The 15,798-nt window shown below is 41.9% G+C and overlaps 3 protein-coding genes across 4 annotated transcripts in view; all 3 read left to right on the top strand.

The window, feature by feature from the left end:
• The first annotated feature begins 85 nt into the window (after positions 1-85).
• On the top strand, positions 86-3,159 carry pex11g (peroxisomal biogenesis factor 11 gamma). The gene is made up of 5 exons (XM_084172363.1): positions 86-383; positions 581-772; positions 1,235-1,413; positions 1,769-1,831; positions 2,060-3,159. Exons 1-5 carry the CDS (start codon positions 321-323, stop codon positions 2,280-2,282), a joined length of 720 nt encoding a protein of 239 aa, XP_084028489.1. The 5' UTR covers positions 86-320; the 3' UTR covers positions 2,283-3,159.
• A 95-nt stretch (positions 3,160-3,254) lies between these two features.
• LOC311137763 (amyloid-beta A4 precursor protein-binding family A member 3-like) lies at positions 3,255-14,127 on the top strand. 2 transcript variants are annotated; one of them, XM_084172348.1, is made up of 11 exons: positions 3,255-3,361; positions 4,270-5,396; positions 6,229-6,259; positions 6,383-6,528; positions 7,041-7,127; positions 7,455-7,643; positions 8,094-8,273; positions 8,919-9,131; positions 10,273-10,392; positions 10,814-10,954; positions 11,116-14,127. In XM_084172348.1, exons 1-11 carry the CDS (start codon positions 3,340-3,342, stop codon positions 11,185-11,187), a joined length of 2,328 nt encoding a protein of 775 aa, XP_084028474.1. In that variant the 5' UTR covers positions 3,255-3,339; the 3' UTR covers positions 11,188-14,127. The 2 variants fall into 2 exon arrangements, with proteins under 2 accessions (XP_084028474.1, XP_084028473.1); XM_084172347.1 differs by having other exon boundaries at positions 3,255-3,529.
• A 1,307-nt stretch (positions 14,128-15,434) lies between these two features.
• abca7 (ATP-binding cassette, sub-family A (ABC1), member 7) overlaps positions 15,435-15,798 on the top strand; it is a 44,124-nt gene continuing 43,760 nt past the window's right edge. Inside the window, exon 1 of the mRNA XM_084171787.1 lies at positions 15,435-15,639. The gene's annotated coding sequence lies outside the window, so the exon portion shown is untranslated. The remainder of the gene's footprint in view (positions 15,640-15,798) is intronic.

The following is a 15,798-nucleotide window of genomic DNA, read 5'->3' as shown; positions in this document are numbered from 1 at the left end:
CAAAGCTACCCCCTTTCTCACTGCATCTTTGAATATGTGATCTATTACTACTGCCTGAATATTACAGCAACACTTCCTGTTCAAAGTACAACACCATTTTTCTCAGGGTGACAGATAGTAGAGGAAACCTGTTTTTGGGACTAGTTCACACAACTTCGTGTGGACCTTCATGCTGAAAAAGATGACATCTGTCACGTGCATTTACAGATCGTTGTTACTTTGACGCTGCAGTTAACACGGACGGGATCAATTTGATTACCATTCGAGTGAGCATAGCTGCGTGCACCTGACTTTCAGACCGCTACTAGTGTGTTTACATAATGCAAAATTCCTTGGAGTCGCTTGTGAATGTGCTTGAGTCGTACAGAGGAAGAGATAAAGTGGTAAGTGTAGCACCAAAACATTTAATAAAAAATCTGATGTAGTATGAATACATACTACATTCAGTTATTTCATCTTATTTTAAATATGACAATTAATAAATGTTGAGTCATTGCCCTATTTAAATGAAGTTGCATACCACGTCCTATAAAATAATATAATATAATGGCCTTGTGTTTTGTGTGATATTTGTGGGCAGATAAGGACACTGTGCTATGGGTCCCAGCTGGTTGGTGGGGTTCTGTCTGAGAAGCCAGGGCTGTCATCTGCACAGCTTGGAAAGAGCCTCCTACTGTTCTCTGCACAGCTAAGCCACTGTCGGACTGTACTTAGACTCTTCGATGATCTCTCCATGCTCACATACTCACAAAGCTATGGTCTTGGAGCCGGGGTGAGCAAAGAGTCTATAGCAGTGTTTCCCAAACTCGGTACGCGTTTTGGTTTTTGCCCTAACACTACACAGCTGATTCAAATGATCAAAGCTTGATGATTAGTTGATCATTTGAATCAGCTGTGCAGTGCTAGGGCAAAAACCAAAACGTGCACCCCTTGGGGGACCAAGTTTGGGAAACCCTTGTCTATAGGCTTGGACCTTTCTGTCAAGACATAATAGATTTCCTTTATTGCTATGTCCAGTAATGCCCTGTATGAAAGATTTCTGAAATGACGTAGCCAGCCATCACCTGTGTCTCAAGACGTGGCAATAGCCCCACTTCAATATCAAGGCATGTCAGTGTCAACACACAATTGAAACCAATTAAAGCCAGATTCCCCGTAGTAAGATATTGAGGGCCAAATACTTAGCATAGACTTGACACTTTATTTAGATTGACATGCATGTCCCTCTCTCCAGGAGGAAGATTCTGCACTGCGCTTGATGTCTGTGCTGAATAATGTGGCTGACCAGCTGTATTACCCCTGTGAACATATAGCGTGGGCTGCCGATGCCGAGATCATCAGTGCCAAGTCTGACAAATGGTGGCTACTAAGCGGTATACTCTGGGGAGTATCTCTGCTTTTAGGCGTTTTCAGGTAAGACTACTTCTCCGCTGATGGTTTCATACTACAAAACGAATCTGAGGCACTCTTCAATCAGTGAAAGTTACAATGTTGTTCGCCTATTTGGCATATGGTGAAAGTACAGAAAACGTTGGTATTATCCTTGTTCTCAGGCTCAATTGCTACTGCATATAGAGAGCGGTTGGGTTCGGAGCTGGCTGGGGGACGAGATTACATTGGCATACCTACAGTACAGATTTCGGCATGGAGCTTTCCTTAGAATGTAGCCTATTGCTTTGGACAGGATTTGAAACACTCAGTGATAGTGGGGAGGCATGTAGAATGGCTATAAGCCAGTTTTACTCACCATACACATTGTCCATTCTAGGTCTATGAGGGTTATCATGCTGCTGAGGAAGAAGTTAAGGAAGTCAAGACAAGGCGACAGTAGGTGAGTCTGGTCAATACTGAATCAGTGGACTTGTGTTGTCTCAATGACAGTGTGTGTCAATGACTGTGTCCCATCACGTAAAATGTGTTGATGGAATCTTGGCGTTCCCAATACATTTTCATTACATCAATTGGGAGGACATTTCAGGTAAGGATGCTAGATAAGTTTGTGTTGCTAAACAAATGAGTGTATATAAATGTATCTTGGGTTTGATTTGTCTCTCTCCAGTGAGGGAACTGTTGCCAGCAGGTGTCAGCTCCGGAGGCAGGTGCGAGGGGAGGTCCTCAGTATTCTCAGCAGCATGGCAGATCTGAGTAACGCCATTCATTGGATGCCCCCTGGTTTCCTCTGGGCAGGACGCTTTCCCAATTGGCTAGTAGGACTTATGGGCACCACATCATCCCTGATTGGCTTGATCCAAATGGGTGCCAGTCAAGCAGTCAGTGCCTAGTCTTATTGCTTTGACAAATCTTTTTTTTACTAACACATTTTCATAACCCAATCAGCATTAGTGGACAATGTAATTTGTTGAAAAATCTACTGAAAATGGGGGAACATTCCAACATCAAACCCTGTTCTGGATTACATCGTTGCGCCCAGTGTTGGTAATTAACGGTTTGTTTATCACTGTTCTTGCCAAAGCTCCACAACCAGATGCAACAGTTGACTATTATCTGTTTTAAACCGCTACCAACTGTTCAGCGATGTTGAACATAGGCCAGACTTGTTGATACTAGTAGGAATACAGTAAAACATGGGAAGCTCTGTCAGCCTGTGCTTAAGTGGAGTCATGTTCAGCTGGCCTACTGTTTCTCCTAGCTATGCACTCCAATTATCTGTCATGATTCTTAGTATTTCTCACATAAACCCATGGAATGTGAAGTGAAACAATCTAGAATATCTATTACTAATTTTTTATTAGAAAATGTATGAATCTATTAATCCACGGATCATTCAGGATGAATGAAGATTGTTTATTTGTTTTTGTTAGATTTTTTTGGGCAGAATTTTGAATGTTAGATATTAACAATATTGCTGTAACATTAATTGTTTGGCATTTTGGCACCAATAATCTCATTTTTTGTAAAATATAATCATAACTTTGGCTCAGAATAGCAATTGCCCTTTCAATATGGTAATGCTCATAAAACCAATCTAATACCTTGAACACAACATTTATGTGGCTACTATTTCAACCACTGAAACAGGCTGGACATGTTAATTGGCTATCAGTTGCTGTGATCAGTGTCAAATTGCAATTTGTATGGTGAATTGTAATTTTCATGTTCATACTTTTCCTAGAATAAAATACACTCGAAGTTAAATTACGTAATGTATTTCTGCTGTTTTTATTATTATAGATATGAAGTTCAGTTTGACAATAGATTGAGCATGACTAGAATCAGTCGTACGCATGCGCATTACATCAACGTTGATTGTAGCAGCAGAGAAGACCACCGAAACAATTTACGGCAACTCTGTAGCAGAGATTTATACAACAGCATTTTATGTTTCATACACGAGACGAGTGTAAGTGTACTGCTAATTGACTCAGCACAATGCTGTTACAATTGTAGCTATTACTATGAAGACACTGCTACATTGCCGACTTGTTTCGTTGCAAAAGAGTTCCCAGCCACGTCAACTTCATCCGTGGCAGTAAAGTTAAAGCAGTCATCGGATACAGAATTTAACAGGGTGAGCGTCTGGATCATGTCAGTTACGGTGGTAATGCCAATATCGCCCTAAATGTCTGTAACTTGTTCGCAAACCAGCAGGAAGATTAGTGAAGTTTATATTGGCTGTAAATTAGCTGAAAATTAGCTGAGTAGCTAGCCATACCTGCTAACGCGTTAGCTAAGCGAAGCGAAACGAAGCTAGCTAGCTAGCAAATTAGCTCTGGTGATCCGGCCAGGCTACAACAAGGAGCTATTGTAATTTCTCTAGCTAGCAGCACTGCAGCATAATGAGATGTTTTCAGTGTCATTATTCAGAACACTGGTGTCTTGTATTTGTATGTGTTGAGTAGCTCACCATCATAATTACTTATATGATAATTGTTTTATATTGGTTACAGCTCTATTTTGTTACATATGGAGAACATTTTACAATGATAGTAGCTTAATACGAATACAAACATACCATATTGTCAGGCTAATTACACAAAGGGGACTTAGTGACACATGACAATAACATGTACTTTGAGCCTGAGGCAATAGTAGCACTGCTATCTTGGACATAGGCCAATGAAGAGACAGAAAAAGAGGGTGCTTTCATTATCCCCTGCACCAAAAAATGGGGGATGTGAAAAGCATTTGTACTTTTGGTTAATGTAGGATAGTGTTAGACGATAAACAATTTGATGGTGTAAATATAAACGATTATACATTAAGTAATCTATTTTAATGTATATGTTTTAAAATTGTCTACTTTCACAGTGAAACAGTATATTAACCCCTGTAAATGGCTCAACCTTTGCCGAAACACCCCACAAGGCATTGAAAGGGGCTTGTATGTGGAGTCTCTATCATTTCAACCTGTTGATGTGCTGCCTATGACCCATGCTGCTATCCACAAAATGGAGGCCGATAATTGCCCTGCTGGAAACGAGGTGGAACAAACAGTTTCCTCACCTCAACAGGAGAACACTGCTGTAGGTGATCCAGACAGTCAAAGCCAGACCTCTAAAGCTGCCTCCAAAGCTTCCCACCCTGAATCAGAGGACCTGGACTCCTTTAACCTGATAGAGCCCCCTCCTCTGGACTGGAGGTCGGATGACTCTAGTGAAGCAGGGTCAGTGGAAGAGATGGACGACCCCAGCTTTCCTCCCTCCTCGGTCCCTGTGGACAGTCCAGAGGATGTACGAGGTGAGTCCCTGCCTCCAGAGGACACCAGTGACACTGTAGCTTCTCCTGTGGTAGTCAGCCAGGAGGAGCTAATCTACTTTGCTCCTGAGGATAGAACCCCAACCGAACAGGTCCTGGATCCTTGTGAAAAGGAAAGAGTGGTGGAGGAAGAGAAGAAGGTTGAGGTCCGGAGACCAGGTGACGAAGAGCACACTCGGATCCATCACCTGTTGAACCGACTCCAGGTCATCAGAGAAAGCCCTCTCCCCAGGGACTCAACCTCTGACCCTACACCATCAGCATTCTCTGAGCCCTCTGACTTTGACCCTCCAGGCCCATCTCTGTTGACTGACGTCAGCCCGTTGCTACCAGAGCAGAACCTGAACCAGGCCACGGGGCTGCTGTTCTCTGAGAGTCACCAGAGAGACCTATTAGGGCTGCTGGAGTGTACAGAGATGAAGGTTCCCCAGCCCAGTCCCTCTGACACCCAGGTTCCTCCTTACATGGCCCGGAGAGAGGAGATGGACGCGGTGGTGTCTGTCTCCTACAACCAGGAGGACGGCGAGAGGTTCTGGGACCACTTTGGGAACGGCGGGCGGTTGCGCCACAGGGATGACTCCATGGACTCTTTCCCTGAGGATGAGGTCCCTGAGCCTGTGTGGATAAAGTTAGGGGAGGAGGCTCCAGAAGAGGTCAACGCTGCAGAGAACAGTGAGCGGGTAGGTTTGACATGCTGAAAGATTGTTATTAATGATTAATGGTGGTGTTATTATACTGAACAAAAATATAAACGCAACATGCAACAATTTTCAAATTCATTAGGCCCATATCTATGGTTTTCACATGACTGGGCAGGGGCGCAGCCATGGGTGGGCCTGGGACGGCATAGGCCCACCCACTTGGGAGCCAGGCCCAGCCAGTCGGAATGAGGTTTTTCCCCACAAAAGGGCTTTATTACAGACAGAAATCCTCCTCAGTTTCATTAGCTGTCCGGGTGGCTGGTCTCAGATGATCCCGCAGGTGAAGAAGCCAGATGTGGAGGTCCTGAGCTGGCGTGGTTACACTTGGTCTGCAGTTGTGAGGCCGGTTGGACGTACTGCCAAATTCTCTAAAACGACGTTGGTAGAGAAATTAACATTACATTCTCTGGCAACAGCTCTGGTGGACATTCCTGCAGTCAGCATGCCAATTGCACATTTTAGTGGCCTTTTATTGTCCCCAGCACAAGGTGCACCTGTGTAATGATCATACTTTTTAATCAGCTTCTTAATATCCCACACCTGTCAGGTGGATGGATTATCTTGGCAAAGAAGAAATGCTCACAAACAGGGATGTAAATAAATTTGTGCACATCATTTCAGAAATACGAATTTTGTGCGTATGGAACATTTCTGTGATCTTTTCTTTCAGCTCATGAAACATGGGACCAACACTTTACATGTTGCGTTTTATATTTTTGTTCAGTATAGTACCAATTATTTTGCTGATGATTGGTTTAAATGAGCTGTGTATTTTACTTTGTTCAATAATCATTGACCTCTTCACTTACAGGGCACAGAGGACCACCCAGCCTATAAAGATGGTAAGCGTAACTTAGGCTATGTAATACTTCTGTGCTTCTTTTATTGGGGTCTCAATAATAATAATAATAATAATAATAATAATAATAATGCGTTTCTGATAAGTCACTTTGTTTTTCTGTTAGTGCCTGGCCCCTGTGACCCAGATGACCTCCTGGATGGGGTCATATTTGGGGCCAAGTACCTGGGCTCCACCCAGCTCAAGTCTGACAAGAACCCCTCCACCAACGCCCGAATGAAACAGGCCCAAGAGGCTGTGGACAGGATCAAAGTGTGTTTACTTTTGGCATTTTAGTCGTTTAGCAGACGCTCTTATCCCGAGCGACTTACAGTTAGTGCATTCATCTTAAGTTAGCTAGGTAAGACAACCACATTTCTCAGTCGATTGGGACCGCTGGGGTTAGAATGTGCTGTGGCAGAACCTTTCGCATGTTTTTTCCCCACTGTGGGGTGGTGCTACAGTCACAGTCATAGTAAGTAACTTTTCCTCAATAAAACAGCTAACAGCAAAGTCAGTGCTAGTAAGAAAAGACAAGTACAATGGTAGGGTCTTTTTTTTATAGATGTTGTCGGAGGATTGGCAGGGACTCGGCTGTCCTGACGTTAGGGGGAAGCTTGTTCCAGCATTGGGGTGCCAGGACAGAGTACAGCTTTGACTGGGATAAGCGGGAACTGGGAGGTCCAAGAGGCCAAAGGTGCCAGAATGGCTCAGACCGTTCTACTAAAAAGGTGTGATCTGCTTTAGATTGTGTCATCAAAACATCTGCTCTTGTCTTTCTCCAGGCCCCAGAGGGAGAGTCTCAGCCTATGACTGAGGTGGATCTCTTCATCTCCACTCAGCGCATCAAAGTCCTCAGCGCAGACACACAGGTATGACATGGTTTGAATGGATGTCAAAGTAGTTAAGGTCATTCCTTGAATAGCAGTGTCTCTAATTTGAGTCGTACTCGACTTGTACAGTTGAATAGTCAAGAGAATTCTGTAACACAGTTTTTCAGCTTTCTCCCTTCTGAATGGCTGACTGCTCCTAGATATATAGCGGTTGCTGTTAGACTAACCTGGCCGTCTTCGTTGTTAGACCCAGTGGGAATGGATCTATCATGGATATTTTTCATGAAAGTGTTAGTAAACTTACACCTAAAGTGTTAGTAAACAGTAAATGTTTCCATACATTCATCCCTCCTGTTTCTCCTATAGGAGGCCATGATGGACCACCCTCTCCAGATGATCTCCTACATCGCAGACATCGGCAGCATTGTGGTCCTGATGGCTCGCAGGAAGTCGGCCGGGGGCCGTAAAGGCCAGGAGGGGAACCCCGCTGGGGCCAACTCCCCCGGGCCACAGAAAAAGTGCTGTATGATCTGCCATGTGTTCAACTCCGATGATGTGAGTCAGCCAAGCGGAAACCATACAACATTATGTCCAATAGGTTTTCTGTGGGTTTATTTGGTTGAAAATAATTAGATTGGGTTGAACTGGTTTTTTAAATTTGTATATCCGGTGCCAGTCTTTTTCTGCAGTACTTGAGCCAACTTGTTGTTGTCTTGTCTAAGCAACTAGGTAAACCAGCTTTGTTGAATACAGAAACAAACAGCCTGGCACTCAGGTTAGTTTTCATGCTAGGAGTCGCTAAACAGGAGGAAACACTAATTAGCAGTTCATTACTGTTAGGGTTAGGTTGAGGTTTGGGATAGGTTATGGTTAGGTTTAATAATACGTTAGCCACAGCCTATTTTGGCTTCATGAAATACTCTGTGAGAAGGAACAGGTATGTAAAGGATTACCAAACTGTTGGCTGATGTCTGAACACGCCCACTGTCTCTCTCCTGCATGTAGGCCCAGGTGATCGCTCAGGCGATTGGCCAAGCCTTCGGTGTGGCCTACCAGCAGTTCCTCCATGCCAACGGCATCAAGGCCAGCGAGCTAAGGCCCAGCGAGTACAGTGACTACCTGGGCACACAGGAGCTCTACAACGGAGACCTGGTGCACTTCTCTGATTCAGATAACATCAGAGAGGTACAGTAACACCCAGCATTTCAGCACCTTGTTGTTAGTACCAGCCGGGGTGTCCTTTTGAGTGTAGGTCTAAAAACACAGTATTCCTCCTACCCCTCAGGGTTTCCCAACCCTCTCCTCGGGGACCACCAGATGTTTCACATATTGGTTGTAGCCCTAAACTGGCACTCCTGAGTCAATTAGTCAACTATCACCATGCCCTTAACTAATTGAATCAGGTTTGCCAGTTCAGGGCGACAAAAACGATGTGAAATGTCTGGGGGTCCCCGAGGAGAGGGTTGGGAAGTACTTGCCTAGATAAGAATCTGTTTTAACATTGTTCATGGAGATAATGTTGTCCTTCATAAACCAAAGAGATATTTGCTTGTTGTACAGTATGCAACAACCACTTACTCTATTGCTCAAGACACTACTGAAACAGATCCATACATTTCATGATTTAAGTGAAATGTACATCAAGGTTGTGTTCAGTTAAGATTTTAAAAAAAATTGAAACTGGGTGAGGTACTCCCTGAACTTGTCCACTAAGAACATAGATTTTTGTTTTCCATTGCAAAAGGTATTGCTACGGTGTTTACCTACTGAACATCACCCAGATGAAATTCCATCTTTCTCTTAAACCACCTTCCCGCTGTCTGTGTCCAGGTGTCTATCTCCAAGGCTCCTGGAGAGATAGTGGGGGTGGCGGTGGTGGAGTCGGGCTGGGGGTCCATCCTGCCCACGGTGGTGGTGGCCAACCTGCTCCATGGTGGCCCTGCAGAGCGCTGCGGGGCCCTCAGCATTGGAGACCGCATCATGTCCGTCAATAGCACCAGCCTAGTGGGCCTCCCCATAACTACCTGCCAGAGTATCATACGGGTAAGAGGGGGTTGTGTTGTGCCTCTGTGTTTCATTAGTTCCTGTGACTGTTGGCTGTGTCTATCGTGTAGTTCGTAGAATGCACACTAGATGGTGCTGTATTGATGAAGTTGAAGTCATAGAGCAGTGTTCCCCAACTGCGGCCCGCAGGTGATTTTATTTGCCCCCCCATGTTTACTGAGCAAAAATACGTTTGTTTAGATGTTTTAATGTTGGACATAATAGACTGTAAAGACACCAGCAAATCAGCTCCAAGTGATACACATTTTGAAAATCTGTTCCAAAGTATTCCCATGCATAATAGAGAAATATACACTGAGTATACCAAACATTAGGAACCCCTTCCTAATATTAACCGATGCGCCTGGCACCTACTACCATACCCCGTTCAAAGGCACTTAAATATTTGGTCTTGGCCATTCACCCTCTGAATGGCACACATACACAATCCATGTCTCAATTGTCTCGAGTCTTAAAAACCCTTCTTTAACCTGTCTCCTCTCCTTCATCTACACTGATTTGAAGTGGATTTAACAAGTGACATCAATAAGGCATCATGGCTTTCACCTGGATTCACTTGTTCAGTCTGTCATGGAAAGAGCAGGTGTTCCTAATGTTTTGTATTCTCAGTGTACGATTGTATACAAATGTAAGCAAGGTTTGAAATGATTGTTTTAGTCAAGTATTATATCTGTTTGGGCTTCTTGCGGTCAATTTGCAGTCTACAAGTTATTTGTAATTATGTTCCGGCCCCCTGACCATCCACTGTAGAAAAAAAATCTGCCCGCGGCTGAATCTAGTTGATGTTCCCTGTCATTGAGACTGATGCGGGTGATGTGTAGAGGGGGAGAAGAATTGGTGGAAATGTTTGCTTTCTAAAATATTATTTTGGCATGAGGTTGGACTTGATGGTAGGATGTTTGATTTGTTCACCTAATAGTGTTTTGTTAAATGTATTCTACGCACATGCACGGATGCACACACACACAATACCCATTCTGTGAATGCCTTTCATCATGTAAGAAGCATAGAATGCAGTTAGATAGTGAACGGATACTTTAAGGTGACATAGAAATTTATGTTTGCAGACATCTCTCCAGTATTTGTATGATGTATTTACCCCTTTTTGTATTTATAAAAGGATTTGAAAAACCAAGCCGAGGTGAAGCTCAGTATCGTCCACTGCCCTCCCGTCACCATGGCAATAATCAAGCGACCGGACCCCAAATTTCAGTTGGGCTTCAGTGTGGAGGACGGCATTGTAAGTGACAGTTAGTTTGTATATCATTTTACTATACATTTTTATTAAACAACTGCCAGACAGAATCCCCAAACAGGATCTAACATTCAGGTTATTAATGTTTTATTTATGTCAATATTTATTTGGCTCAGGCCCTGTCCAGTCAGTAGTGAGTAGTATGCATTTGAGGTTATTTTTGTTTCTCACCTCGAACATGGTCTTGATTAAAGTTAATCTGAAATCAATGTGGTCTGAAACAGAATTTTTGATTGAATAGTACCTGTACGGCATCCATTTTAGGAACTCCATAGTAGTAAAGCTAAAATGGTCAATTGCCCACTTTCATAGCCTTACTTCACAGCCTTCAATCACCTCAACTCTCTCACATATCTTTTCAATCTGTATTTTTCTATCTTTCTCATACCCTTGTTGCCTTGAGCAGATCTGCAGTCTGATGCGTGGAGGGATCGCGGAGAGAGGTGGCATCCGGGTCGGACACCGCATCATTGAAATCAACGGGCAGAGTGTGGTAGCCACTCCCCACGAAAAGATCATCCACATTTTGACTAACGCAGTCGGGGAGGTGAGAGGAATTCAACCCTAACTCAGAAGCAATAGATTTAACAGACTTTCATTTCAAGAAGCCTACTTTCTCTTTGCTGACAGAGCATTACTCAGTTAGTCAATTAATTGGTCAAAGAAATATTAGCATTGTCATTCATAAGTGTTCATCTTTCTGAACAGATTCACTTGAAGACCATGCCAGCCTCTACATATCGCCTTCTAACGGGACAAGATACGCCAGTATTTCTCTGAGAGAACGGAGGAGAGAATGCTGCTGCGCTCACAAGCAAACGAGCTATACACATGCCATTTTGAAACTAAACACATGCCATTTTGAAACTAAACACATGCCATTTTGAAACTATACACATGCCATTTTGAAACTATACACATGCCATTTTGAAACTATACACATGCTCACTCACAGCCTCATTGGACTTTTTTTAATATGCAATTGTACTGCATCAGCTGGCTATTGATACACCACTGAACATAAAGGGGTGTCCACCTGTACAGAATATTTGATGTATGTATGTTGGAATTACATGATGCAGCACTTTTTGTTTTTTAAGTATAAAACTGAGTTTATATTTATGGGATGTTTTAAAGCAAATGATAACTAAGATTGGCAATAGGAAAAGTGAGGTTATTTTTCGACTATACTAATTATCTTTCTCAACAGGAACAGCAGTACGTGCAATTCATGTCTTCCACCACCGCTCTTTAGTTGCAGATGTGCCTCCGTTGAACTTGAGTTAATGGAGAGAAGCCTTATTTAAGGAAGATGTCTCTCGTCATTTCGTGCTTCCTGCCTCATTCTAGACAATGTCATTGTGTAACATGCACGTCAACAGGCGACTACATCAGTGTTGCATTATTACGCTATCTTCGAACGGTGTACTATTAATATGCTGAAAGATTTTGTATTTTGCATGCTATTCCCATTTCAGTGCCTAGAAGAATGCATAATGTTGAGTTCTGTATTTGCAGAATCAAAGGTAACTTTTAGCGTAAGAGAGATATATTTTTAATGAATGCAGTTTTGGATGTTTATTACAATTGATCTATCCCAAGCAATTGTTTTTGATTGATTATGGACTGGGGATATGTGTGACTAAACCCTGTATTGTAGGCTGTTTCTCTAATGGTATTGTGTGATATGTTTTGTCGTTCTACCTCCACAGTTTTATATTTAATGCAAAAATTGAAGAAATCGACTCAAAAAAAGGTACATACTAACCCCGTGACATATCGACATCTTAGAATACTCATCATATGTGGGAGTATCAGTATGGGTGTGCATTCTCTGCAATGTAGGGATCTTATTTTGTATAAGTTTCAGGCCTGACCCCACAGTGACAGAGCCGGACTGGAGAGTGATGAGAGGCTCTCAATGCCGTCTAGCACCCAGCAACATTCCTATGATAGGAATATGGCCTGGCCACGTTGGTCACCACAGGTCAATACCTGTTTCATATAAGGGCACACAATAGCAAAACGTTTCGAAAAGTTGTCGAATGGTGAACTAAATATGGATATTGAATCCACTTTTGAAATCAGTTACTGCAGTGCCAACTATTTTTAGCATACACAATTCCTGTTGAAGAATGATGTGTGCTTGCAATATGTCATGCATAATTGTTTATTTTTAATAGGAAGGTGTCTACAAAAAACAAATGTTGGGCTATTTATTATATTGCCTTATTGTACATCTAAGAATATAACCTCTTACTTTTTTCTGTTAAGTAGTAGTAGTCGATCTTGTGTAACACTATCTGTCATACTCCTGGCCAATCGGCTTAATTTGTGTGCCAAAATAGAGGTAGAATTGGCTATGTCATTAACCCTCAAAGTTCCAGAATCGGGAGAAAATGGCAGCCATATTGGTCAGGGAGAAATCCAAACCAGTCTATTTGGAATTAATGGCAGTCATAATCCTGATTTTACTTATGCAGGAAGATAAAAGTAAGGCATGTAATATATCTGAAATTGTCTAATAGAATTATTGACAACATAAAATATTGTCATATAATTATAAATACATTTTATAGGGATTTTATACACATTTTCTGTATAAAACCATTCATTAAGAAAGCTAAATCCAAGCTACTTTTTAATCTGACTGCTGGTGATCCTTCTAAATTTTGGGAAACAATAAATGCACTGAAGCATACAAATGTATCTTCCCTGCCTAAGCAAGTAATGTCTGACTCTGGCATCATAACTGAAAAGAATGGGATAACTGATGCTTTTAATCATTTTATCTCGGCTGGATTTTTATTTGAGAGAAACTGTGGTTTAATTTACCTTGGTCAGTCAATTGACAGTTAACCCGTCAACTTCTAGTGAATTTTTGTTTTCATTTCAACAATTTACTATCTGTGATGTGCTAGATACCTTAAGATTGATGTAAAAAAGGTACTCTGGGGCTGATATGCTTGATAAAAAATTTCTGCAGCTCTCTGCCCCCCTGATTGCTGAATCATTAACCCATATTTTTAACCTCACGATTATATCTGCTACCATCCCCAAAGTTGGAAGGCGGCCCATGTACTCCCCCTTTACAAAGGTGGTGACCCTTGTGACCTAAATAATTATCGCCCTATTTCTAAACTTTCTTGCCTAGCTAAAATATTATAATCCTTGATTAATTCTCAGCTAAGTTCTTTCTGATCTTTGAAATGTATTCTAAATGTACATCAGTTGTGTTTTAGACCAGGTCATAGCACTATCTCTGCTGCATCCCTAGTTATAATTGATGTATGGATAAAAGGCAACATTGTGCTGCCCTCTTCATTGACCTGTCAAAGGCTTTCGATACTGTTGATCACTCCCTCCAAATTCAGAGGCTTTCCTCAGTTGGCCTGACAGAACTCAATGTGTATCTACTGATGGTGTTAAATCAGGTTTCCTGGATATTACGAAAGGTGTCCCGCAGGGGTCGGTTCTGGGTCCTGTACCTTTTACTGTTTACATGAACAATATAGACTTGTCTGTAAAAAATTTAACCTGCACTTGTATGACAATGATACTGTTGTGTATGCTATTGCCCCCATGGTTAACCAGGCTCTATCTGAACTTCAGTCTGCCTTCATTGTATTACAAAAAAAGTTTGACCTGAAATGAGTATTGAATGCATGTAAAACGATGTATATGTTGTTCTCTAGAGCGCATAAAAATAACTGTACTTTGGATGGTGTCCATATTGATCATGTCCCAGCTTACAAATATCTGGATATATGAAAAGCTGTCTTTTAAAAAGCATATTGATGAGTTAAACTGAGAATAAAAATGGGCTTCTATAGAAATAGGTCCTGGCTCTTGCAAAATAGTGAAAGCAGATTATTCAGTCGACGTTCCTATCTGTCATCTATATGAATGCAGCTGCCTCTTTCTTCATTAAAGCCGTTAGATACAGTTTATCATAGCGCGCTGCGCTTTATTACAGGCGACAATTTTAATACTCATCACTGCATTCTCTACTAGAAAGTTGTGTAGTGTCGAGTCAATGTTGCTAATTATTGCTGTTAAACAAAGGAGTCCGCTTATACTGAACTTTGATCATAAGTTTTATTCATATCACAAGATTTCAGCATAAGTGTACAGATGTATATAGCATCCGGAGAGCAGTGGTTCCCAAATTGCAATGTCTGCTCTGCTCTTCTTCGTCTCTAGCCTATACTCATAAGATATAGAAAAATATGGGTGGCTCCCTCTACTGTCCAATCACCTGTCTTCAACGAACAGGGGTGTCACTACAAAATGGCTCCCTCTACTAAATAAACATCCTCTCAGGTTCCACTTAAAACCTTATCAAAGTCATAATCTTCATATACTACAGTTGGTTGGCCCTCTTTGATGTCAAGTAGGTTGATACATTGCTATTTTTTCATTTTAAAAGCCCTTTTACAAAAAGTCTCACTGTACCTAACATCTTTACTGAACTTTAGACATGAGTTACCACACCCAGTCTCAGGGATGGTTAACTCTGGAAATTCCTTTGGTCACTGATTTATTTAGGTAAATCAGCTTTTAGTTTTTTTGCACCTTATTTGTGGAACAATCTTCAAATTGTTCGTAAATGTGATGTTTTGGTGCCTCTAGGGCAATTCAGAAAGCTGACTGAGGACCTTATTACTGATGAATGTTTGTTTTTTATGACCGTTTTTTTCTGCTTGCGTTTTGTATTCATATTGGTATGTGTATTCTGTAATTCAGGGCTGATCTGTTGTGGTGAATGATGGACGGAGTCAGGCGCAGGAGTAAAATAACCGGATGCAGATTTATTCCTTCCAGACATACAATGCGCCTACAACGGCAATCGAAACAGGTACAGGGGAAACAATCCTCCCTGACCAAACACAGTCTCAGAAAATACAATAAATGTAATGACACGGGAAAAATCAACCCTGGCAAAATAAATGAGGAAGTATCTCAACCGAGCTATTCTCCTCCCACATATAACAATCACTCACAAAGACAAGGGGGCAGAGGGAACACTTATACGCAGACTAATTAGGGGATGAGCACCAGGTGTGTGTGATTGACAAGACAAGACAAGTGGAGTGACGAGAATGGGAGCGGCAGTAGCTAGTAATCCGGTGACGACGAACGCCGATACCTGCCCGAACAAGGAGGGGAGGCAGCCTCCGCGGAAGTCGTGACATCTGTAAAAGAGACCTTGGACTCCTTGATAAAATAAAGGTACAAAAAATTATAATATTGCCTCTAAAATATTTGTAAACCGACTATAAATGTCTCCATTTTAGTTTTGAAATGTTCGGTTATATTGCTTTATTCTACACCTAAAAATATATTCCTTTAACTTTTTCTGTTATTATGTATTCGTAGTCGACCTTGTGT

This window comes from Coregonus lavaretus, assembly GCF_964263955.1.
Source record: "Coregonus lavaretus genome assembly, chromosome: 11".
Taxonomy (NCBI): Eukaryota; Metazoa; Chordata; class Actinopteri; order Salmoniformes; family Salmonidae; genus Coregonus; species Coregonus lavaretus.
This window is presented reverse-complemented; position numbering and strand designations above follow the sequence as displayed.